This window comes from Silurus meridionalis, chromosome 22, assembly GCF_014805685.1.
Source record: "Silurus meridionalis isolate SWU-2019-XX chromosome 22, ASM1480568v1, whole genome shotgun sequence".
NCBI classification, from domain to species: Eukaryota; Metazoa; Chordata; class Actinopteri; order Siluriformes; family Siluridae; genus Silurus; species Silurus meridionalis.
Window position 1 is genome coordinate 15,496,744 of NC_060905.1, and position 26,705 is coordinate 15,523,448.

Genomic DNA, 26,705 nt, shown 5'->3' on the forward strand with positions numbered 1-26,705 from the left:
TCAGCATTTTTCCGTCCTCTGATTGGTTGGTCACTGTTACAGCCAAGTTCAACTGTCAAAACACGTCTGTAGCTCTGCACACATTAATACATCTGAGTTAAGACTTTTTTAATGCCCACAATGGCTGAAGGAGAAATAAAAATTTATTTGGTCTCGAACATAGTTAAAAAAAACATTTTCAAGACGGACTTTTCCAGAAAAGCAAGACATTGTGATGACAACCCCAAAGCTAGCTAGCTTGTCTCAGCCTGGGAAATGGTTTGTTCGCCACTTCCAGACCAGTAAATACGAGTGGTACCATTGGCTTACAGCCTCTGAGGAGCGATGCAAATTATGTGAGTATGCATTACGAGTCTGCATCTCTGGTGAGTAGGTTGTACAAGTTATTAAACAAATATTTATTCTGAACTGCTCCAAATGATGTAGGTGGCACAGTTGTAATGGTCTTAAAAAACAGAGAGCTGTTGCTTCGTTGTGACTCTTTTTGAAGCCTCATAACTGTTTCCTCTGTCACCCTGCAGGAGGTAAAACTTACACCTGACATTTTTTTTAAGGTAACACAATTTAACCTTGGATTACTCCTGTGTTGTATTTTGTTGTAATAACACACACACACACACACACACACACACACACACACACACACACACACACACACACACACACACATAGTGGTGTGATTTTTTTATTTCTTTGCATGTTTGTCACACTTTAATATTTCAGATCATCAAAATAATTTAAATATTAGTAAAAGATAACACAAGTGAACACAACATGCAGTTTTTTAATAAAAGTTTTTATTATTAAGGGAAAAGAAAATCCAAAAACGACATGGCCCTGTGTGAAAAAGTGTTTGCCCCTAAACCTAATAAATGGTTGGGCCACCCTTAGCAGCAACAACTGCAATCTAGCGTTTGCGATAACTTGCAATGAGTCTGTTACAGCGCTGTGGAGGAATTTTGGTCCACTCATCTATGCAGAATTGTTCTAATTCAGCAACATTGGAGGGTGGACATTCAGGGACATTCAGAGGTGGACTTGCTGGTGTGTTTTGGATCATTGTCCTGCTGCAGAACCCAAGTTCGCTTCAGCTTGAGGTCACGAACAGATGTCTTCCAGGTCCTGAAGCAGCAAAACGGCCCCAGACCATCACAATACCACCACCATATTTTACTGTCGGTATGATGTTCTTTTTTTGAAATGCGGTGTTACTTATACCCAGACGTAATGGGACACACACCATCTCAAAAGTTCAACTTTTTTTTCGTCAGTCCACAGAGTATTTTTCCAAAAGTCTTGGGGATAATAAAGCAGTTTTCTGACAAAACTGAGACGAGCCTTTATGTTCTTTTTGCACAGCAGTGGTTTTCATCTTGGAACTCTGCATCTTGGAACTCATGTAGACAATTTTTGCCCAGTCTATTTCTTATAGTAGAGTCATGAACACTGACATTAACTGAGGCAAGTGAGGCCTGCAGTTCTTTGGATGTTGTTGTGGGGTAATTTTGTTCAGCCGGCCACTCCTGGGAAGATTCTCCACTGATCCACGTTTTTACATTTGTAAATAATGGCACTGTGGTTCGCTGGAGTCCCAAAGCTTTATAAATGGCTTTATAACCTTTTCCAGACTAATTGATCTCAATTACTCTTTCTCATTTGTTTCTGAATTTCTGTGGATCTCGGCATCTTTTGCTCTAATTCAATTTGTCAGGCAGGTCCTAATTAGGAGATTTCTTTAATGAGAACAGGTGTGGCAGTAATCGGGTAATCAGTAATTCATTTCTGAATTTGATGGAAATCCAGAGGTACCTACCAAAACCCAAACCATCCTAGCAAGCAGAGACATAAAATGTCATTGTACAACTCTTTGATTGAGACCAATCATATTCTCGTTCTCAATCTTTTTTTAATTTTTTTCTTTTTTTTATTGCCTAATTTTACAGCTCAAAGTTCAACTAGATAAAACCAGTGGTAATCATAACTACACTCTTTTTCCTTCATTTTTAACTGCATCCTTTCCCCCTTCATGTAATGAAGTGGGAACGGATGCAAATTTAGATTAAGTAGATTTCAATTAAACAAACAAGCGGACAAATTCAATTTATAATCCAAACCTATATATATCTAAAATTAATGTGAATCAAGCAATCAGTAAACAAACTGGGAAAACAAGAATGTAGGTGTGGAACCAAAATGAGATTTAAAAAAACAACAACGTATAAATCAAAATACAAAACCAAGATTTGATGAACGACAGAACTCACATGAGCGTAAATACTTTGCACTGAGCTGAAAGGATGAAAGTCCTTTTAAACTGCAGCTGACGTGTGAGGCTAATTTTATTTGATTGTACAGGAAGCAGGGGGATGTTTAGAAGAGATGGCAGTGGAGTTTTTAACAAGACTGTTTAACAGGATTTTGGAAGGTGAGAAGATGCCTGAGGATTGGAGAAGGAGTGTGCTGGTACCAATCTTTAAGAATAAGGGAGATGTGCAGACCTGCAGTAACTACAGGGGAATTAAGGTGATCAGTTACACAATGAAGTAATGCAAAAGAGTAGTGGAAGCCAGGCTGAGAGAAGAGGTGACCGTCTGTGAGCAACAGTATGGTTTCATGCCGAGGAAAAGCACCACAGACGCATTATTTGCTTTGAGAATGTTGCTGGAGAAGTATAGAGAAGGTCAGAAGGAGTTGCATTGTGCGTTTGTGTATTTAGAGAAAGGGTACGTATTGTATGAGGATGGCAAGTGTGTCAGAAGTATGTGAGGGTGGTGCAGGACATGCATGAGGACAGTGTGACAGCAGTGAAGTGTGCAGTAGAAATGACAGACTGGTTCAAGGTGGAGGTTGGACTGCATCAAGGATCGGTTCTGAGCCCTTTGCTGTTTGCAGTGGTGATGGACAGGTTAAAGAATGAGGTCAGAAAGAAGTGGACTATAATGTTTGCAGATGATATTGTTATTTGTGGTGAGAGTAGGGAGCAGGTTGAGAAGAGCCTGGAGAGGTGGAGGTACGTGCTGGAGAGAAGGGGAATGAAGTAAGACAGAGTACATGTGTGTGAATAAGAGGAAGGGCAGAGGAATGCTGAGGATGGAGCCACCAGGAAGGAGGAAAAGTGGAAGACCAAGGGGGAGGTTAATGGATGTGGTGAAGGAAGACATGCAGGTAGTTGGTTTGAAAGAGGCAGATGTAGAGGACAGGGGGGCATGGAGACGGATGATCCGCTGTGGCGACCCCTAATGGGAGAAGCCGAAAAAGACAGAAATAACAACATAAATGTCAGACTTGTTACATTTGAAAAGAATAATCTAAATCCTGTAATGGTCCAGCAAGAGCCCAGATATCGAACCCCACTGAAAACCTATTGAATGACCTGAAATTCAGTTCAATTCATTTTTATTTGTAGAGCGCGTTTAACAAGGGGCATTGTTTTAAAGCAGCTTTATAGAGATAAAGTGGAAATAGAAGAATGTATAAGTTTAGTGCCTATAAGTTTCTTATAACTGTAAGTTTGTCCCTAATGAGCGAGCCGGTGGCAACAGTGGCAAGGAACAACTCCCTTAGATGGCACAAGGAAGAAACCTTGAGAGGAACCAGACTCAAATGGGAACTCATCCTCATCACAGATTGTCCATTCATTGCAGTTCATCTTTGTTGAGGTGTGCAGTGATTGGGGCTGAAATGCAAAACTGTTCATGCAACCTGTGGTCCTGAGCCACTGTATCAGACTGTTGGTCTATCTTTAAAGTCCTTGAGCTGCTTAGTAACTTCATGGATGTTTAGGTTTTTATGTGCAACCATCCTCAACTGCAAAGAGGTCTCCAATCCATACACAGGAGATCCCCTTGTAATTTGAAAAAACTGTGTGAAAATAACAGACTCTTGATGCCGTAAAAGGCAAAATGTGCTTCCACAAAATATAAGTTGGGAGGGGTGTGTGTTTTTTTTTTTAATGTTCCCAATTATTAAATATTAATTAATTTTTTTTAGTATTTTTGGAAGTTCACATTAAAGATGTCACACAGTTTGACATTTATGTTTTGCTACTTCTGTCTTGATATTTAAAAAAACTACAATTACATAAAGGTGTACATAAAGGTGTGTAGACTTTTTATAGTCACTGTACACTGAGCACTACTTTAGCTAACAGAGCATAAACTCATTTTCAGGTGTTTCTTCTTTTGTTCTTGCCGTAGCAACAAAAAAGGTTCACGCTACGTTATAGCTAAACCATAAATAGTGGCACCTTAGAAAATATTCCTGAATAATTTGTATTCCCACCTTTAATTCTCATCATTGCCTCTTTGTTTACCATCAATTACACTAGGGGCGTTTGAGTCAAACTGGGACTATTCATTTTACAGGTATAAAAATGGATGCTAGTGTTGCGGTACCACACACAGGAGTAAGTGGTGGGTGTGTCCTGTTACTGATAGTCCATAGATCGTAATCAAGATGGCCAACATTTGAACGGTGTAAACATTTCAAAGATGGCCGTCAGTGACGATCCCGGTCGTGGGGGTTCCCTGATGATGAAGTAAAGCAGACTGTCCTAGGATGGTTCAGGTATACTGACAAATCTTTCTATGCTGAATCATTACATAGTAACATGTTACATAGACATCAGAAAAATGTTCTAAATGTAGCAGGGGAGTGTGTCAAAAATAAATGCAGTTTCCACTCTTTGTTCTTTTATTTTATAAACTCAAAAGTCCCGGTTTGAATTGAACGCACCTTCATATTTGGAAAAGTCATTTTGTTTAAATTATTAATTCCTAATATAGAGATAGAGATCTTTTGCAGTCAACGATATGGGAACACCTCATTTATACAGAACAAACCGCAACACACTCAAACACACACACAAGTAACTAAGCACAAAAAAATCCTGAATTCCAGCAAAAGGTCTGTGCATTGATGCGATACGGAGAAGTTATGAAGGTCATTTAGTTGAGGACTGGACTAAAACTGTGTCCAGAAAATCGTGGCTATATTTATCCTTCCTGTAGAGAGGACGAATGAGATCAAGACATAGTAGCAGCAATTTAAAGCTCTGATAACAAGCGTGAACGTGACATCACCACTGCCCCGTATCACCCAGACACAGAGAGAGAGAGAGAGAGAGAGAGAGAGAGAGAGGGAGAGAGGGAGAGAATGAACTGATGAAGAAGACACAAAAGGGCAAATCCAGAAATAGAATTGAAGCATGCTGACCTGGGAGTAGAACTGTTGCAGAAAAGGCTTCTTGGCTGGAGGCATCATGGTGTCCAGATGAGGCTGGAGAAGCTCAAACTGCTCGGCCAGAAACACACTGCAGAAAGAACGAGGGTTACTTCACTAGTGACTTTTTAACATGTCACTAAGAAGCTGAACACATTACTGACTGTAGTGCAATTTGTTTGTTTGATAGTGTAACTACTCCTAGTAGTGCTGTTTTTATATACCATTTGTATTTATATACTGTACTGCATATATTTTGTACTGTGTTTCCACTTCATATTTGCACGTTTTCTTTTTGCTGCTGTAACGTACATTTTCCCCCTGTGGGACAAATAAAAGTTCATCTTATCTTATATATATATATATATATATATATATATATATATATATATATATATATATATATATATATATATATATATAATAGAAAATATGAGAAAATATATTGGATGATAATAAAGTGGTAGTTAAAAGGTAGGTGCTGGAGAGAAGGGGAATGAGAGTCAGTAGGAGTAAGACAGAGTACATGTGTGTAAATGAGAGGGAGGGCAGTGGAGTGGTGCAGTCGCAGGGGGAAGAGGTGGAGAAGGTGGAGGAGTTCAGGTACCTGGGGTCAACAGTGCAAAGTAATGGAGAGTGTGTTAGAGAAGTGAAGAAAAGAGTGCAGGCAGAGTGGAGTGGGTGGAGAAGAGTGATAGCAGGAGGGATTTGTGATAGAAGAGTATCTGCAAGAGTGAAAGGGAAAGTTTATAGGACTGTGGTGAGACCTGCGATGTTTTATGGATTAGAGACAGTGGCATTGAGTAAAAGACAGGAGGTGGAGCTGGAGGTAGCAGAGCTGAAGATGTTGAGGTTTTCGTTGGGAGTGACGACGATAAAATACAGTCCATACAGAAATACAGAAAGATACTGTACTTATCTATCATGCAATACCATCAGAAAGGCGTCTGATTGGCCCCAAATTAATTCTACAGCAAGACAACAACCCCAAATACACAGCCAACGTCATTGAAAACTATATTTAACGTAGAGAAGAAAAAATGGCCTAAAAGTAATAGTATTAGCCCCAAAGAGTCCCGATCTCAACATCACCATCATCATCATCAGTTCTCCAAGATGTCTGAAACAACTTATCTGCTAAGTTTTTTTCCCAAAAACTGTGTGCAAGTGTACATAGAAAAATTGATGCTGTTTTGCAGGCAAAAGGTGTTTCCACTGAACATTGATTTTTCACACCTCTGTGTGTGTGTGTGTGTGTATACAGTTTCCACTTACAGTCCTATTTAACATTACCTTCAGCCCGGTAAACACTTTCTGTTGATGTTCAAGGGAAAACAACTTAGCAGTTCTAAAGGAGCACACTTAAATACAAGGTCAAGTGCACTGGAAAGAAACGCTTAAAAAAAAAAAAAAAAAAAAACTACAGTTTTTACACTTGGTAAAGCAGCTGATTGATGCAGATTGATCCTTTTTTGTATAAGGATTCACATTCAGCTGTGGCCCTGCACTTTAAAAAAGACACATATACGACCACATTGCATTTCCTACTGCCTGGTGTAAGGTCAGTAAACACTAATGTGTTTGGCTGAGGGTCAGCAATAATTTAGAGCACGCCCCGAACTTGTCATCGGGAACAGCAATAAATGAACTGCTGTCAAGCTAAAAGGATACACGTAGAGACGATGTAGAGGACACACACCCACGCACACATTAATACCCTCATCGCATCTTTTGCATAATCCAAATCAGACAGTGTTATACATCTGAGAATGCCATTGAAACTGTCGTCATTCTATTAGGACTATTTTGGACAAGCTGGAATAAGGACTGCACCTCAGAAGTCCGCCAATGTGACCATGCTGTGCCTGGAAATGTCCACATCGATCCGCAAATCAGCTTTATCTTTGCTCGCACATGCACTGTGCATGACCATGTACCTGTGGAGTGCTAACAAGTTTCCAGAGTAACAGAGCTGCAACAAACAACAAGATCTAGACAGTTGTATTTGTGTGGCAGTCTGGGAAAACCTGTCAGATGTCGCTGTGCCTGAATTCAGGTGAAAGAGATGGAAAAAAAAAAGGTTATGACCAAAATGAGTCTTTCTTTTCTGGCTGTAATATATTTTAGATGGCACAGAAATGTATTTATTTGTATTACATTATAACCTTGTCCACGCCTTTTGTCTGGAAAAATCCTGTGAGGTATATAAGGAATAAACACGGCTGTAAAAACAGTCTGCCAGGATAAAGACGATGTTTTCATTTGCTAGCTCTTTATAAAATAATGAATGTCGTGCTTAGACCAAAGATGATGAACTGGACTGATAGATTTGGTCAAAATAACCGCAGTCGAATTATCTGTCACGCTCAGATGGCGGAGCAGAAAGTAAATTTTTCATGCTAATTAAAAAAATGGAAACACACATCTATCAGTGATTGTTTCAGCACTAACATAAGAACAGTCACATTCCCGTCGAATGTAACACTGAGGCTCATGTTTCTCAAATGTCATGACTGACATGTTCCCCGAGAAATAATATTTACAAAGCGATTATCGCATTATTCATTATTAATAGTCATACAGTGAAGATTTTACTTATTATAGAATCAATTAAAAGGAACTTAATGCAAATGTCAACTGTATCATTACATAATAAAGAACTAAATGATAAATCGAAGAGATTTTATATAGCGTGTTGGTGACTTTCAGGACAATTGGATTGCAATTACTTTTAAATGCAATTATTGCCTTGTTTACATAAACACAAATACGTTCAACACATTTATTATGTGTGTTTGAAATCACATAAGTATTCACAGACTTTGCCATGATACTCAGAATTGAGCTCAGGTGCATCCAGTATCCACTAATCATCCTTTAGATGTTTCTACAACTTGATTGAATTTCACCTGTGGTAAATTCAGTTGATTGGACAACACCTGTCTATATGAGGTCCTACAGTTAACAGTGCATGTCAGAGCACAAACCAAGCCATGAAGTCCAAGAAACTGTCTGTAGACCTTCGAGACTGGATTATATTGAGGCACAAATTAAGAGATCCGGGGAGAAGGGCCTTAGTCAGGGAGGTGATCAAGAACCCGATGGTCACTATTAAAGAGCTCCAGCATTTCTCTGTGGAAAGAGAACCTTCCAGAAGAACAACTATCTCTCCAGCACTCCACCAATCAGGCCTGTATAGTAGAGTGGCTTGACAGAAGCCACTCCTCAGAAAAATGCACATGAAGGACCCTCAGACCATGAGAAACAAAGATTGAAGGAAATAAAGGAAGCCTGTCCAGAGTTTGCCAAAAGGCACCTGAAGGACTCCCAGACCATGAGAAACAAAGATTGAACTTTTTGGTCTGAATGCCAAGCGTCATGTCTGGAGGAAACCAGGCACCGCTTATCAACTGGCCAATACCATCCTTAGAGTAAAGCATGTTGGTGGCAGCATCATGCTGTTGGGATGTTTTTCAGCAGCAGGAACTGGGAGATGAGTCAGGATCGAGGGAGAGATGAATGCAGCAATGTACAGAGACATCCCTAATGAAAACCTGCTTTAGAACACTCTGGACCTCAGACTGGGGTGACAGTTTATCTTCCAAACAAGAGAACAACCCTAAGCACAGTCAAGATAACAAAGGAGTGGCTATAGGACAACTCTGTAAATGTCCTTGAGTGATCCAGCCAAAGTCCATACTTGAAGAGGTATTTGAATTCTGGAAAGCAGCTACCACAAGATAATATTGACTCTTCACTCAGGTTTTACCTTTTTGGGAAAAAAAAAAAAAAAAAAAACATTTTCAAGTAAAGAATCATTCAAGAAGTGAAGAAACTCAGACCAAAGTGCAGAAAGAAAACATGTTAAAAAAATAATAATAATAAAACGGAGATATGAAAACATTCTTTTGAAGCAAGTGCGATAAAACCTCCACATTTATAACATCAAATTTATAAATGTGGTGTCAGTTGTTTTAGATAAATATTATAGCAGCCTATTAGATAATGTTTGTTACAATGTATCTGGTTTCAACATTTTTAACTAATAATAGAAAAATTGAGTATGTAATCAGTGAGCTATTTATCATTCATAAACAGAAAACGAGTGATAACGACACTACAATAAAAGAATCCATTACAAGCTACTACATGTAGAAACTAAATTCTGATGCAATTCAGTGGACTGTAAATACCTTCTCACATGAACCTACATGAATTATTGATGGTGTATTCAAAAACAATATGAAACGAGAAGTAGAAAACAATTTAGCTGAGATATGAGGTGGAGATTAGAAACCTGTCGTCTGAACTTATTCAGGTCATGCTGGTATAACTATGCAGCTTAGACATTAATGAGCAGCTCTGTTTCCTGCCCTTATCTTTGTCACCTCTTATCATGATCCCTGCACAGGTTTTTCTGGACTTCATTGAGTATTCCATTAAGCATGAGAGAGTGTGGTACTGGAGCTCACCTCTTCTGAAATGTGCCCTGTGGTAATGGAACTATTAAATGGCGTACATTCAGAGCATGTGCATGCTTCAAATGGAGGGCTACCAGGAATATCAACTAGCACTCAGCGCCAAGCGATCGAGAACAGGCCCGTTACAAATGTAAGGAAATCCACAATGAAGTTCCTTCACAGTTTTCCCATCAACTGCCAGATGTATGATTGTAGGCTTTAAGCCTGGCGTGTACCAAATGCCATCTGGCATCCTAGATGGCTGTATCTCTAAACTCTGGATTAGGGCATGCAGCTCTTCAGCTCTTCAGTCACTCAGATCCAGGGATTTTTTTTTGTGTGACAGGAAGTGGGAGAGAAATAGAGCATGTGAGACAGAGAAGATAAGAGTTGAGAAAAGAAAAAAAAAATGCAAAAAAGAAAAAAAACTGAAATAAAGCTGAATGTCAAGAAAAGAATTTCAAAGCAAAAGGTGATTTAACAGTCCAGAAGTCATCCAGAGGTTGGCCCTCATTTGGTTTAGTGAAGATGCAGGCAAGTCATCAGAATCCACAACACTGTAGCGTTTAATGGATAAAACTGATCCTGGAAAGAAAAAAAAAAAACCCAGAGCGCAGCAATTTGGCGAGTAATCTGGGATTTCGCTCAAGGAACATATGACCATAGTTACCTATGTGAGTGGGGTCGGCCTCAGAGGACCTGCCTCTATTTCTTTCTCTAACTGCTAGAAGACAAATGACAAAAGTGCCCGCCTCTATGAATCGCTTTTTCACTCATATAACTAACTGGTAAAAATAAATCCTCCACCAAGGCACCGTACTGAGGCAGGATCCTGAGGTAGGGCACTGAGACAGGGTTCAAAAGTACTATAGGGTACTGAAGCAGGGTACTTAAATAGGGTACTGATACAGAGTTTTCAGGAGAGTTAATGAGGTTGGGTCCTAAAATAGTATACTAAGACAGGGTACCAAGACAGGGATCTGATGTACCATAGGGTACCATAGCATAGATAAAATAAAAAAATAAAAAAATAAAAGGGTCCTAAAGCAGGGTACCAAGATAAGATTCTGATGTACTATAGGGTACTAAAGCAGGGTACTAAAATAGGGTACTGAGACAGGGTTCTGGGAATGGTAATGAGGCATGACCCTAAAATAGTGTACCGAGGCAGGCTACTAAAATAGCATACTTAGACAGGGTACTAAAACTGTGTAATAATAAGTGGCTGATGCAGAGTACTAAAAGCAGTGTACCAAGGTATTAAAAAAGGGTACTGAGGCAGGCAACCAAAATAGGTTACCTAGACAGGGTACTGGGGTAGAGTAAATTAGTGAACTGGGAAAAGGTACTAAAAATGACCGGATGCTAAACAGTAGCCGTTCAGCTGATGTGTAAAGTCAAGTCACTGGCTAAATGAAAGGAGATATGAACTTCAGCATTTTAACATTAGAAGACATTACAAAATGGAGATGTTCACTGGCGCTGAATAAGAACATGACATGAAACAACTAGAAGATAGACATTGTCTGTCCTACAGATTTTTATGCCTACTGAGCCTTTTGCAGAGAGACAAACTAGAAGAGAAACTGAATATAAACAGCACCTCACAGGAATCACAGTCACTCTCATTACAGTAAAAACCATTCAAAGCACGTGCATGTGATTTTTATCCTACTGCGTGTGATGAGAGTACTGACAGACAGAGACAAAGCTGTACCCATACCACCCCATTGCTATATTTCTCTTGCTGGCTTCCTGTAGCTGCCTCAGATACAACTAGATCAGATCTCCCCCAACTTAAGCCCTCTATAACACCCTGCACACACAAAACTTAATGACTTCTGGGTAAAAGGAAATCTGTAAAGTATGAACGTTCATTAACTTACTACGTGAGCATCATAATGTCCTGCATTACCACCATTGTTCCAAACATTCCGCGAAATGTTAGCCGTCGACTCTAAGTGATGTCACTTCCCAATACCAAGACGCCCAATAATATACTCCCAATGACATATAATGTAATATGTATTTTATATATTTTAATAATATACCCTGACACTTAAATGACAGATTGGAAGTGGAAAACGCAGACAGAAATTTGAGATTTGCAATTGCTTTTGGATTATGTCAGTTTATGCGTCCACATATGGAAAACGCAATTGCGAATACAATTTGCAATTCCTTTTGAATGTTGTCTGGAATTTTCTTCCAACCATTTAAATTAGGGCTGTCAAATTGAACGAGTTAAGAACGAGTTAACGCAAATTCATTTTAACGGCACTAATTTTATTAACGCGCGATTAATGCGGTGCGCATTTCGGTTTGACCATTTTTAGTAAAAATTTACATAAATAAATATAAAAGAGGTGAAATTAAACCCTTTAATGCAACACACGTTTATTCACGACATCCTTTCTTTACTCGGATATATAAAATTGTATTGTTTGATAAAAAAAATATTGTTTACTGATGTCTCAAATCAGGTCTCAAATCAACCACCAAAATCCACCATGATGCACACATCCGGCAATTAAATCCAGCCGTGTGGAAACATAACAAAAGTTCAGTTTGGTGTCCAGATGATTTACCACTGACCTGGTGAGCTGCCTTCAGCTAAATAAATGTTTGTGACTGGATACACTGCAACAGAAGATCTGGTCCAGCTGGCCTGAGCTGGATCAAGTTTCGAGCTAATAAACTGCAGCTAGTTTTATTTCCCCATGTGCTCATTGTCTTTGCTACGAGATATTCACAGTTACACAATTCAGTCTGGTAAATAATTTTTTTGCTGGGTTTGCATCTGGATTGCAGACTGCCAGACGATGACCCCTGGCCTAGTAAATGTTTGGATTTTTAAAACAAAGTGGTGCTCTTACAGTGACTCTGTTGCGACGACACGCTCTGCTAACCCATACAGAGTGCTACTGGCAGTCAGAACCACCAGCTGGCTGAGGTGAGGGCTGGGCACCTTCTCCTTTCGGTCCTCTGAGGGTCCGTGGGTAGTTGCGTTCTCTCCTCCTGCTTCCTACATGCACACAAAAAGAGCAAAGTTTAGAGAAGTCCGAAAATTTTGCTTTCCTAAAGGCTTCAACAGCAACTCGCAATGCAATGCATGCAAATAAACAAACAAACAAACAAATAAATAAATGTACAGACACAGACAGACAGACAGACAGACAGTGAATAAATGCATGAATGCAGAACAAGAAATTGTTTAAATAAACAAACAAATAAATAAATAAATGTATAGATTGATAGATGGACGGATGGACAGACAGACAGACAGACAGACAGACAGACAGACAGACAGACAGACAGACAGACAGACAGACAGACAGACAGACAGACAGACAGATAGATAGATAGATAGATAGATAGATAGATAGATAGATAGATAAAACTAGGCCACATATCATTGTTTTCTTGGCACTAATCAAGTGCTTTTCTGCCAAATTTGAATTTTATGCACCAACATGCTGCAAGAACTTACTCTAACCAAGTCGTTATAGCTGTGTGCAAAACTCGAAGAAAATTGAACATGATTGAACATAATTCCCAGGATTATCGTTACTGCCATGGCTTTAATCCAAATCGCACATTACGACACATTAGCAAGGGAAAATAAACAGGAGTATTTAAATCATCATGGGTTTTTTCCCCTCGCTGGTTTGATCAGTAAAAATGAACTCGTATTCACTGACACTTAGGGGGCGCTGCATTGACGTCATTATGCTTAATGACGCAGTTTAAAAGCCACTATTGAAACTGTCTTTCCCCCTTCTCCTCTATTTCAAAGCTGCAAAAATGGCAAGAAAAAAGTTCAGAAATATGGTTGAGCTGAAACTGACGAGTCAGACGGCTTTTAGTTCATGATCGTACATGCGTTCAAGGGCAAATCGTTTCATGGAAAAGATTAATCATTTAATTTTATTATTTCATTCAAACAAACCTGCAACTTTAATTGAGTTTTTTGAGTGAGTTAAATCATTAAATACATGAGTACCAACACTGCTGAGAGAAAAATTCTAGCAGGAAGCTTACAAAAAAAAGATTAACACAACTCATGTCCTTTCCCCTTCATTCAACTGGCTTTTCTTCCAAGTGAACTGTGGTCATGTTTGACTGACTGCGTGATCTGGGAAAAACACATTCTAGAGTTCAGATGGTCTCCATTAGGGGTATTCGAGATTGGAGGGGATAAATAAATAAATAAATAAATAAATAAATATATATATATATATATATATATATATATATATATATATATATATATATATATATATATATATATATATATATATATATATATATATATATATATATATATATATATATATATATATATATATATATATATATATATATATATATATATATATATATATATATACACATACATACGTCGATATTTTCTGGAATTTTGCCGATAATTTTGCATGATTCGAAAATGTGTTAAAAAAATTATTTTATGACTACTTTAGAATGTCAATGAGATTAACTAAAACAATAAAATGAAGGTAAGGCTGTGCAAAATTGACAAAAAAAATTGCTTCTCGATATTTGATTTTTTTTTTTGTCGATAACAATAATTAAACTATATTTGAGTGTGTTATTATGCTGGTACATTAAGGACTACTGTGAACAGTGGATTCCGCATTGTTTTTTATATTTTTCATATTCTGGGTGGTGGTCAGTTCACAGCAGTGACAGAGAAGACAAAGTCTTACATTTAATCATTCATGTCTTGTTTATTGAACTGTTGAATAAAATCAATATCACATTTGTAATCGTGCTGATTCTTAGAGAACAAATTGCACTTTGCATGTGATTTTGATTAACTATAGGAAATCATACATATTTTCTGGCATATCTCTTGAATTTTCTTGATTTCTAACTCTAAATGCGTTTTCATAGTCTCAATCATGCAGGGAAAGAATGCACTCAAGTCTAACCGTCTAGACTTCATCACGTGATGTATGCGCTCACCCTGTAGGTGTGTTTTGTTAGGGTTTTGCGATTTACTCAATAATATAAAATCGCATGTCATTAAAACAACAATTACGATGTTATTGTACACGATATACATATATCATACATCTCTAATTGAAGGACAGGGTATTTATAATTTAAGACTGATGCATTTAATTAAGAACAACAAAAATCAAGTGAACTGTGCAGTTCAAACAACAAGAAAAAAAGCAAAACTGCCTGCACCTCATGCGTACAGGTTTCGTTGAAGTATTAATTCAATTCATTTTTATTTGTATAGCGCTTTTAACAACGAACATTGTCTCAAAGCAGCTTTACACAGATAATGTGGTGATTAAAATGAATAAGATGTTCTTGATGAGCGAGCCGGTGGCGACTGCGGCGAGGAAAAATTCCCAAAGACGGCATAAGGAAGAAACCCTGAGATGAACCAGACTCAAGAGGGAAATTATCCTCATCTGGGTTGCACCGAATGTCCATTTATTAGAGATAAATGATGTTGTGGGGTGCAGTGATTCCCCCCGCAGAAACAACTGTAGTCCTAAATCGGTGTAGCAGACTGTTGACATTAACTACAGTACAAATCCATCCTTAAAGCTCCCGTTCTTACTCCGGAATTTCACGGAACCCCTATTATTGCCTGTGCAAACCTTTTGTAATTTTCAACACAAAACAGGGCCTTATCAAACAAAACAAAAGAAAAATTTAGAAAGAAATGGAGACATTACAACTGCACACAATGTCTATTTTATATGCATGAACAATGTGCAATTGACCATGTGATTATTATATACCCCGATTTTTACAGTTGTATTTTTGGAATGGAAAAGGCAAAGATTTTATTGTATATACTGACGGATGACAAAGTGAATAAACGAGTGGGGAAACAGTGCAGACGCTTCAGGCTAGGTGCACTGCCTGATGCGATAACACGATTAACACTTTACCACTTCCCATGCCATAAAGGAAATACCTCAAATCTCAGCTCAGCAAACCTCGATTTTGTATCAAGGTGGAAAGAGAAAGATCTAAGTGACTTTGAAGGATAGTTCATTCTTGAGGCAGCAGTTTCGCTCACAACAATGCACCAGTAACCGTGTGTATTTAGACCCTGCTTAAACAGGTCTGGAAATTGTAGTCAAAAGCACACATTCGATGACACTGTGTGTGTTAGCGTGGTGTGTAAGGAAAACCCAATGAACTGATTTTCAAATGACTATAGGCTTGCAAGGAAATCCCCTTGTTACAAAGATTACAGTGACATGCCATGCAGCTGAAAACCATTAACTTCATCAGCAGCAAAGTACATGAATAAAAAAATAAACAAACAAATAAATAAATAAATAAACTAGGCTAATTTCCAAACTCGTGTGTTAAAAGTGGCACATGGAATTGCACAACTGAAAAGACTGTTTGTACAGATTTGCTATAGGGTATAAATTATGCTAGAAAATGTTCCAACAATAATCATAATCAAAACACGTCTTGAACGCAGACTTGAGTATTCCTGCCAATACCATTCATTTATCATAGAAAAGAGTAACATCGACTGAAGTGACATCACAATATATTCATATATTCAAGGCTGAACAGTAGGGGACAAAATTTGCTCTTGTCTCACTGCATGTCTGCATCAAAATTGGGAAAGAACTGAAAAATCCAGGGATGTAGTTCTTGCATGCGATGCAGTATACTGTTAAGGATTATAGGATCACTTGTCAGAAACCTTTGGTCATTTTTTTCTACTCGATCCATGGAAGACAATGCATAAATTTATAGAAGGTAAAGAGCGAGACACACAATATATTAAGAAAATGGATTCAGAACTAATGTAACCAACTCTAGACTTTCCTGCTTTGGGAGGTTCGTAAGCACAAAGCGAATTTGGTGTTAAGGAGGTCATCCAGAGAATCCATCAGATCTCCTACTGTGCCTCAAAATGTCATAAAACACCATAGCATCTACTATATAATAGAGTACAATCACTGACCACTGAATTAATAAACGAGGGAATGGTTATGAACAGGGTACACTACATGGACCAAATTATTGAGACACCTGCCTTTTCCAGCCATATGTGGTTCTTCCCTAATCTGGTGCCACAAATTTGGAAGCACACAATTGTATATGATGTTTCACTTGAGGAAGGAGACCTAAACCAGTTCCAGCATGACAATATCCAGCTTCATAAAGCTGAAGATCTTGAATGGCCTGCTATAGAGCTTTGACCTCTACCCATTTAAACACCTTTGAGATGAATTGAAACACTGACTGTACCCCAGACCTCCTCATGGAATAAGCAGAAATCTAGTGGAACATCTTCCCAAGAAAGTGGAGGCTATTATAACAGCAAATGGGGACTAAATATGGAATGGAATATTCAAAAAAGCACATATGATCATGTGTCCACAAACTTCCATCGATTTAGTATGTGAAGCCGAACATTTTCTCTGTAATACAATCTTAAATCATTGCTCAATAATTAGTCTCATAAAGATGCTGAATGTCTCTAAGCGGAATAAATAATGACATTTATGTGCATTCACAATTTGTAATAAATTATTTAAATGAAAGTTTTATGAATAACAATTTCTAATTATTTTTTGTGTCAGTATCCAAGAGAAAGTATTTTGCAAATGCAAAGATGTAAAATGGATGTAAAAAAAAAAAATTATAATAAAAAACAAACAAACAAATAAATAAATAAATAATATAAAAAAATGTGGTAAAAAAATACTGTAATTAATTACAATTATATTAAGCAGGAATAAAAAAAAACTTGATAAATTGATAAAAATTGATAAATAATATTAATAATATAAACTAGAGTTAACAAACCCTAAAAGCCCCATCCAACAATTAAGCCTGTAAATTATATTCAAAACAGCTTGACTTGTATCCTACTATAAATATTTCTGAAAAACTAAAACAAAAATAAAATAAAATACATTGCTCAAATGATCATCAGTTGATATCTGGGATTATCTTGTACATAAAAGCAAATATCTTCTCCTTATACTGTTACTTCCTCTTTTCTTTTTTATTCTTTCCCAGACCTAATTCTGCAGCGTTTTATTAACAGGGCTAGCAGCATTATAACTGGAAAGGAAAACATTTTATTTGGAAATGATGCAGAATAATGAATAACAGATCGTATACAATATTCTCAGTTGAGGCTGAGAATAAAAAAAAAAGTGAAATTCAGCAAATCAATAAGGAGAAATGGTGACTCATATCTATGATTGTGTTATTACATAATAAATGATTTGCAGGTAAATGCTGATGATGTAGCACGGAAAAATGCCTGCGTTCCCCGAAATACCTTGAGGAGCAGGAAGAAGTGCGAGTTTGAGATGTAGTATAACGACACGGGTGACTTCTTATCCATTTATAGTTACATTTTATGTGATTTGTGAAAAGTCAGATTCTATTATCACTTGTGTCATCACATATAAACAGTCTCTGTCACCAGCTGCTCACTTTCTTCAGGTTGAACTTAATGCGATTAATTGCAGTGTTTGAGGTGTTCCATCATAAAGACGTTCAAACGTGTCTGAAGGCTGGGCACGTGGGGGGAAAAAAGGGGTGGGGAAGGGGGAGAAAAAAAAGTTTGGTTTGGGCCGGAGAGAAGAGGAACATTAAATGGATAAAATTGCTGGCTCCAAGTGGTTCTCCTCACTAGACCTATGAAGCGGTTATTGGCAGGTTCTCCTAAGTGCAGATGCAAGCAGATGCAAGACTAAAAAACAGGTGCTTAGGGTATTCCAAAAAAGTTATGCTTGGTCTATTAAGATGCTAATTTGGTGCATGGAAAAGATTTCGAGTCAGTCTTGAGTGCCCTCGACCTTGTCCATGTCAGGACAGCTCAGGCTGGCCTGAGGCTGCACCCGGAGAAATGCTAACTGTCGCAGAACAGAAAGCAGTGATCTTTCTGGGCCCCTATATGAGAGCAGAGGGAGTGGACACTGATGATCAGAAGATTGCGGCGGTTCACAATCCGCCGCAATGAAGTGGATTCACCACTGTGGCTGCTCCATTTCATCAGCTAACAAAAAGTTAGCTTAGGTTTCAGTCTGAAGGAGGCCTTGTGTCTTATTCCAGTCATTGCCATACACTAGTCAGCCGTTCATCCTGGACACAGATGCCAGTAATGTAGGCCTGGGAGGGGGCCTTCAGTTGGGCCTTCAACAGAGCAGAGCACAACTACAGTGTAACCCGACGATAACTGCTAGCTGTGGTTAAGTTGGTCTGCCATTTCAAGCTCTACCTCTGTGGTCAACCTTTAGTAACAGTAGTGCCCAAGTCATGTCATTACTTAATCTTAGAGGCAATGCATAGGTAACCTGGGGTCATTTTGGTGTGAACAATATATTAAAAAGGCTGCGGCAGGAGCTCTACTGGAACACCTGTCGTAGGTACATAGAGTCCTACCGTCGTCAATGTGATGCCGGCACTGCTAAAAAGGGGCCACTGGGCCAGTCCCATGCCCCACTGCAACAGCGGCTGGTCAGTAGACCCATTAATCGTGTTGTGGTGAATGTGTTGAGACTATTACTACAACCCCCCCAGAGGAAATCGGTTTGTGGTGGTGGCAATGGATTATTTTACAAAATGGCTGGAGGCCCATGGGGTCCCAAATCAGGAAGCAAAGAGAGTGGCGGAGGTTCTGCACCGAGGTGCATACCGACCAAGGAAGGAACTTTGAGTCTCAACTGTTCTCTGAGTTCTGTCAACAGCTGGGCAGCCGGAAGACAAGGACAACTCCCCTGCACCCTGAGAGTGGTGGATTGTTGGAATGGTATAATCAGATGCTTGCCACCCAACTGACACTGTGTGTGAGCCAGGATCAAAATGAATGGGATCTGCAGCTACCCCTGGTTTTGATGGCTACCTGTAGTGTGGTGCAGGAGACAACTGGATGTACACCGGCAATTCTTAAGCTGGGCAGAGAACTTCTTTGTTAATGATTCACCCTCCAGATGCACCTGATGCACCCTCTGGGTTGGAGTCTGCCCACCAGTTACAGGACCGGCTACAACTAGTCCATGAGTTTGCCTATTTTCAAGCACTTCAGGCAGGCCTCTGCCAGTAGCGAGCATATGACCATCATTACATGAGATGTGATTTCAATGAGGGAGAGCTTGTATAGGTCTATAGGCCCAAAAATACAGAAGGACCCATCACCTAAATTAAACTGTGCCTGGTTGGGACCCTGTTATGTAGTGAAGAGGCTTGGGAAGTCTATTTATCGTGTGAGGAAGAAGCCTGGTGGCCATACTGTGGTTGTACAAATTCCAAGGAGAATGGTGGCCGTTCAGAAACAGTAACCCAACGCAGACTTTTGGGGTGACCCATCCTGCGTATGGAGGAGCTGTACATGTATCTTTTATATGCTGCACCAAAAAACAAGTAGAAAAACCCTTCAAATATAAAATAACCTGCAATATAAAATATAAAAGCAGAGGACTGATAAGTAATGTAGTAAACTACGTTATACAAACTTCAAAAGCCCGATCTAAAGAATAGGCCTGAAAATGATTGCAGCTTGACTGTAACCATAGGATAATCATAGAAAGGAACACCAACAATTAAAAGATGGTCCAGGGAATTCTGTGATCAGCTCTAATCTATTTTCAAGATCTACATGGCCATTTAATTATTTCTCGATAAACTCAAAGCCGAACAGAAAAGAAAAATGTATTAATATTCAATATGCGCAGTCTTTGTGTCCCTGACCCTCATTATTTTCCCTTTTCCATCTGTAGTACGATTAAATCATGCTTAACCCCAAGAGCTTTGTATTGTGGTCTTTGAAACATACCAGCATTTAGCTTGTTTTAAGTGACAAAAAGCAGCATAAATTTAGAATTTGTTTGGAATGGCTAATTACTCGATTGTGGATTATTCATCTTCAAAATATATTTTTTATACCGACTGAATTAATTTCTTTACTACAGAGGGTGAAATTTATTACACAAATAGCCTTAATGTGAAAAAAAACCCCTGCACTCCATCTCATTATCAGCTCTGATAGAAATGCAAAGAAAAATGATTACTTTTGAATGATACAATACTACTGCAGACAGAAGCAGCGTGAGTGCACAGATTGCCAGAGTAAACCATTGAATTCATACAGTATATGCCCTACTGCACAAAGCAGATAAAATAATCAATAAATTAAGAACAAAAAAGAAAAGAGAATAAATACTACACCAATATAATATAATGTGTAACATTACATTACACAAGTGTTGTCTATCAGTACTGTATATTGTAGGCAAGTAAAAATCCCAGTTAAATCTCATATATGAAAAAAACAGGAGCTAAGATGAATGTGTTGAGGTCTACTGAAAATCTGCCAAGTTCATCGAGCTCCGATTTATCAGTCGAGGTCAATATATTCAGCACATCCTTAATCATCATTCAGAGAGACTCAAATTCCAGGTTAGGACGCCTTGCTGTTTTTCATTCATCATTAAATTATGCACAGAGGAAAAGACATGCAGAGTTGCAGCGAAAAGGCCAGAATAACCTAATCCTCTGTCTTTTATTTAGCAAGTGTGTACGTGCCCTTCTTTTACCATATTACCACAAAAAGGTCGAACGGAAAAAAGAATTATCATTTTATAACAGAAAAAAAGCTATAAGAAGTGTAACATGAGCGAATGTAGGCTTTCGGAAAATATAGCAAACGTTGTGAGATGTTAAAGTTAATAATAGTAAAAAATGGCTCCTGTCTGGAAGGAAAACGGGGTTCATTTTCTGGTTCAGCAAATGAAGAAAAGGGAAAGAGAAGAGAGAAAAAAAAGGGAAAGAAAATAAAAGGAAAAGAAAAGAAAGGGAAAATAAAATAAAAGGAACAAAAATAAGAAAGGAAAGTAACGAAAAGGAAAGGAAAGGAAAAATTAGGAAATGAAATGATAAAGAAGAGATCTGCAAACAGGTTGGATGGATGGATGGAAAGGGAAAGTAATAAAAAAAATAAAAAATAAAAAAAATAAAAAAAAACCCAGACATGCAGGGTATAGAAAAGTGATAAAATATATTGGAAAAAGATGTAGAAAATAATATCCGAAATGAAACCTGAAAGTGGCGTCTAAATGAGGACAAATGAAATTTGAAATTTTATATCTGGTTCCTCTCAAAGGTTCTTAAAAAAATTCAGGGAGTTTTTCCTTGCCACTGCTTTGCTAATCAAGGACAAACTTAAAATTATAAAGAACAAGCACAGGCACTAAACTCACACAATTATACAACTTTATAACTTCTTTATCTCTGTAAAGCTGCTTGGACACAATGTGCATTGTTAAAAATGCTCCACAAATAAAAATGAATTGATTTGAAATATCACTTAGTAAGAAATTGACCATAAGCATACAGTAAATAACTACACTTCTAATACTTATTGTATATGCTACAAAAGAGAATGGCTGCTAAATGCGAAAGCTGATGGTGGTCATGTGTTTTAAGCAAAGCAGTCTTCATTAGAAATGATATACTATATATCACATACCAACTTGATGGAATTTACTGTTGAATCTTGTTCAAAAAAAGCCTCTCTTAATATGAGAGAACATTTTACATTAGGATTTCTGTGTCCTACCAAAAAAAAATGCAAGCAGGCAATTTAGCTTCTGACAAAAAAGGAAAAAGGGAAAGGTGATTTTTAGTTGTCATATGTACATTACAGCATAGTGAAATTCTTCTTTCGCATACCCCAGAGATGTTAGGAAGCTGGGGTCAGAGTGAATGGTTAGGGGCTTTGCTCAAGGGCCCTAAGAACGGCAGCTTGGCGATACCGGGGCTGGAACCCCCGACCTTCCAATCAGTGACCACTGACCTACCACCAACTGACCCTAGGAGTCAATCAACCAAGATAAAGTGCTTTCTGAAGATGAAAGAAAGAAATAATGAATGATCAGCATTACTTTTACTGATCTATTTTTTTTTTTAGATTAAATGTATTATACCGTAAAATTTTAATTTTTCAGCTATAAATAAAAATAAGTACGCAAAGTCCTAGGAGTACCTCAGAATAGCTCGCTTTTGAGTCTAAGAACAAGTGGCCGTAATCAGAGAACAGCATTGTAAAGAGTCTTTCATTACTTTGCAAGAATATCTGGTTTCAACTCATGCATCAGAATAAACAGTCTTACAGTCACCAAAGAGGATAATTACAGTTTAAAGAGCTCAGATGCAGTTAATAGAACCATTAGATGATAGAACGTTAACCTTTTAAAAATGAAGGCGGATCGTTTGACTAATTAGAAAATCGACTCTACGGAGCAATAATTCATAACTGATCAACAGAAATTCATTGGCCTGTGGAGAAATGTAACAATGCAGTCCACCAAATACTCTAATAACCATTTTCATGCACACGGTAAGAATAAAAATATTGGGACACCAGACCATATTTGTTCAGCCACAAAGTTGGAGGCACACAATTGTACTGTATAGGATGCATTTAGATGCTGGAGAATATTTTCCTTTCACTTGAACTAGGAGACCCCCCTTGGAGGATCTTGAGTGGCCTGCTATAGATCTTCAACCTTAATGAACCCCTTTGGGATGAATGTGGACGCTGACTGCACCACAGGCCTCCACATCTTACCTACATCGGTACCCGACTTTACTAACAACGTTGTGGCTAAAGGAATCTCCACAAGCACAACAACCTTTAGTAGAATATCTTCCTAGAAGATTGGAGGTTGTTAAAACAGTGACTAAATATGGAATAGTATGTAGAAAAAGCAGATGATTTGACTGAACAGAAATTTTGGCTGTAACACACTATTATTAGAGGTAACATTTCATTCACAGTAGACGTTCCATATAAGACTAATGCTAAAAACAGCACCAAAAAAACCCCCAGAATTTTTATATTGTAATGGGCCACTATATAGCATTAATGGAATAGTAAAGATAATAAAAATTTTAAGTAAACTAAATTGCTATTAAGTTTCTACTACTTATAGTACAATTTGAGATGCAAAAAAAAGGAGTGAGCGCCACCTTGCAAATGTGTCCGCTCAGAGACAGGCCTGAGTTCCGACAGTCTCCAATAGTGATGAGTCAATCATGAACGATTCGGTCATTTCGAACGAGTCGTCTCATAGAGCAATTCGCTCATTTTGTACTGGACGAGGACAGGAAGCAGAATCGAGTAGTTTACCTCTCTACTCTCTTCTAGTCCGAGTCGTTCATTCTTTTGTCACATGACTCCTGTAAATCCTGTACTTATGTACACCGATCGGGCATAACATTATAACCACAAGCCTAATAATGTGTTGATTACCCTTTTGCTGTCAAAACAGTCCTGACCCATGGAACATTAACAGCATTAACTTCTTTAACAATTTGATCTACAGGAGCTCATCTGTTGGATCGGACCACACGGACCAGCCTTCACGCCCCGTGTACATCAATGGGTCGTCCATGACTTTGTTGCCGGTTCACCACTGTTCATTGGATTACTTTCAATAGATACTGACCACTGCAGACCAGGAACATCCCACAAGAGCTTTTGAAGATGCTCTGACCCAGTCATCTAGACGTCACAATTTGGCCCTTGTTACACTCCCTCAAATCCTTACACTTGCCCATTTTTCCTGCTTCAAACACGTCAACTTTGAGGACAAAATGTTCACTTGCTGCCTAATAAATATATCCACCCACTAACAGGTGCCATGATGAAGAGATAATCAGTGTCATTCACTTCACCGATCACAATGTTATGTCGATGTTATTCCTGATCGGGGTAGATATATAACAGTATATATTGGAAATATAGTCAAAGATTGGGTATGTAGACGTGTTTGTGGACCTGCTTATTGGAGATGTTCCATTTTTATTTTATTTCGGATCAGAGGAACGAAATGATCAAAAACGACTCTTTTGATGAATGAGATTCAAAGAACCAAGTCACCAAAATGATCCGATCTTCCGATCACTAGCCTCCACTAACCGCACTTTTTTTCACCATCTTCAAGACAAAAAAGTTTGGACTTTTTAAGGTTTTTTTCAATCAAATAAAAAACTTATAATAATCATAAAAAAGAGAAAATAAAAAGGGGAGCTTCATGCTTGTTTAAAGCTGCAGTAACATAAATGATAACAGGAGATATCTTCCTGTACATTGTGGACGATCCGTAATATTAAATGCCAATAAAATGGGGAAAAAAGTGCACAATGTTGTTCATTAATTCAGTACTAAACCTTGGCCAAGTGGCCAAACGGACCACATCACACATCCAGCCATTGAGTATTTATCTATAACAGCACACTGCACTGTAAAACAACAAGCATTAATGAAGACTATAATGCAAAACAGCATTTCTAATATAACCAGTTGAAGGACTAAGCAGTGAGAATCAAAAGTCAAAAATTTTAGAAAACATTCGCTTTCAATATTTGAGTCAAAGCGGCAGCGTAATCCAATTTCTTTGTCCGCTCTCCATCCAGTTCCTCTAAATCTGTCCAAATTATTCTTCAGCCTTCCTCCTTATTCCCCTGAGTAAACCCTTAAGTCCTTCTTGTTCCATGCTTACTTCCAAAGCTACTTACTTCAACTGCTGAAGTTCCTCCTGCTGTGTGTGTGAGCGGTAGCATCAGCAAAAACCGTTTTGCAGTACGATAAAGTGATTTTCAAAAACTCTATAAACATGATAAAGTCGGATAAAGTTAAAAGTCTTTTTGTCGGGCGCAGAAAACAAAAAAAAACAAGAGATCTGAGATGAAGAAAAACGTGAGTTCATTTTCACCAGAAAAAGACTCCCATTTCCTAAAGTGGAACAAGAGAGACTCTAGTGCTTTGTTGCAGCAAGGCATTTGCATCAAAGGCTTTTTGGATCATCTGCTGACCCTTAATGACTGCAAATGCGGTTTGGTCTTCAAATTCAACAGAAATATTATAGCTAAGAGAAGCCGGAAGCCTGAGGCGATCCTGATGGTGTGTGCATGACTAGCTTTTATAATCTCGTTTTTGGGAAAACTTCCCAGATTACCCATTGCAGGGCTAAAAAAGCTTACAAAATGGACCAAATTGCATTCTGACATTTATCTAATGCACAAAAAAAGAGGTCATTGGAATCATTAGCTACTATTACTATTGTTAATATTATTATAAGTAATAGCAAAGTTGGAAAATAAGAAAAGCAAATAGCTAGAGTTAGGGTCGTTCGAATTTTCTCAGAATGATATAGTTATTCAATTCCATTTTCTTCTTTCCTATTTTGTGCTCCATGAGCTTATTTTGCCATTTTCAGAAACCAATAATATAACATTTAGCAATCCTGCTGATAAAACATGAAGGAATACAGAAATACCTCATATGAGTGGACTTTTTTTTTAATGCAGTATTGTAACTGTATAAGAAAAGAAAGAAAATGCATAAAGGTCCCTAGAAAAAATTTCTAATTTCACGTTGTAAATTGTGTAATCCTATAATCAGATACTATATATAAAACTACAAACTCAGGATCAGCAGTGTGGGTGCCTGTAGCTTAAAAACGCATGCTGCTCGAATCAGTTTTTATCCGATCAGATTGCGGGTTGGCGACACCGGGCCATCCAGCAGGCGTACGATAACTTCGTCATGTTCATGTCCTTTGATTGGATAATCTGAAAACGCAATAGTCAGAGCTCACAAACGGGATCTGTCGCACACTGAAGGCCTAGGTGTGAAATGTTCAGCCGTCAATGGCATTAATTATAATTATTTAACTTAATTATATAATTAAGTTTATTGAAAACTCAGTGGTTAAGGCTCTGGGTAACTGATTTGAAGTTCAGGGGTTCATGCTCAGGTATCAACAAGCTGGCACTCTTAGGGCCCTTGAGCAAGGCCCTTAACCCTCTGTGCTCCAGGGGCACTTTATCATTGTTGACCCTCTGCTTTGATCCCAGCTTCCTACATTGTTGGTATATGCAAAGAAATTATTTGTGTGTGAGATCAATGATGATAATATTAATAATAATGATAATAATAATAATAATAATAGATATTATGATTTTTCTTTTCGGGAAGCAAATCTT

At 38.1% G+C, this 26,705-nt stretch overlaps 1 protein-coding gene across 3 annotated transcripts in view; it reads right to left on the reverse strand.

The window, feature by feature from the left end:
• The window catches only part of vps50 (VPS50 EARP/GARPII complex subunit), a 189,661-nt gene that overhangs the window by 20,028 nt on the left and 142,928 nt on the right, over positions 1-26,705 (reverse strand). For all 3 annotated transcript variants that reach the window (XM_046834965.1, XM_046834968.1, XM_046834967.1), the window contains 2 exons: positions 12,557-12,705; positions 5,215-5,311 (listed from right to left, as the gene is read on the reverse strand). In XM_046834965.1, the coding sequence (XP_046690921.1) occupies positions 5,215-5,311; positions 12,557-12,705 (246 nt within the window). The remainder of the gene's footprint in view (positions 1-5,214; positions 5,312-12,556; positions 12,706-26,705) is intronic.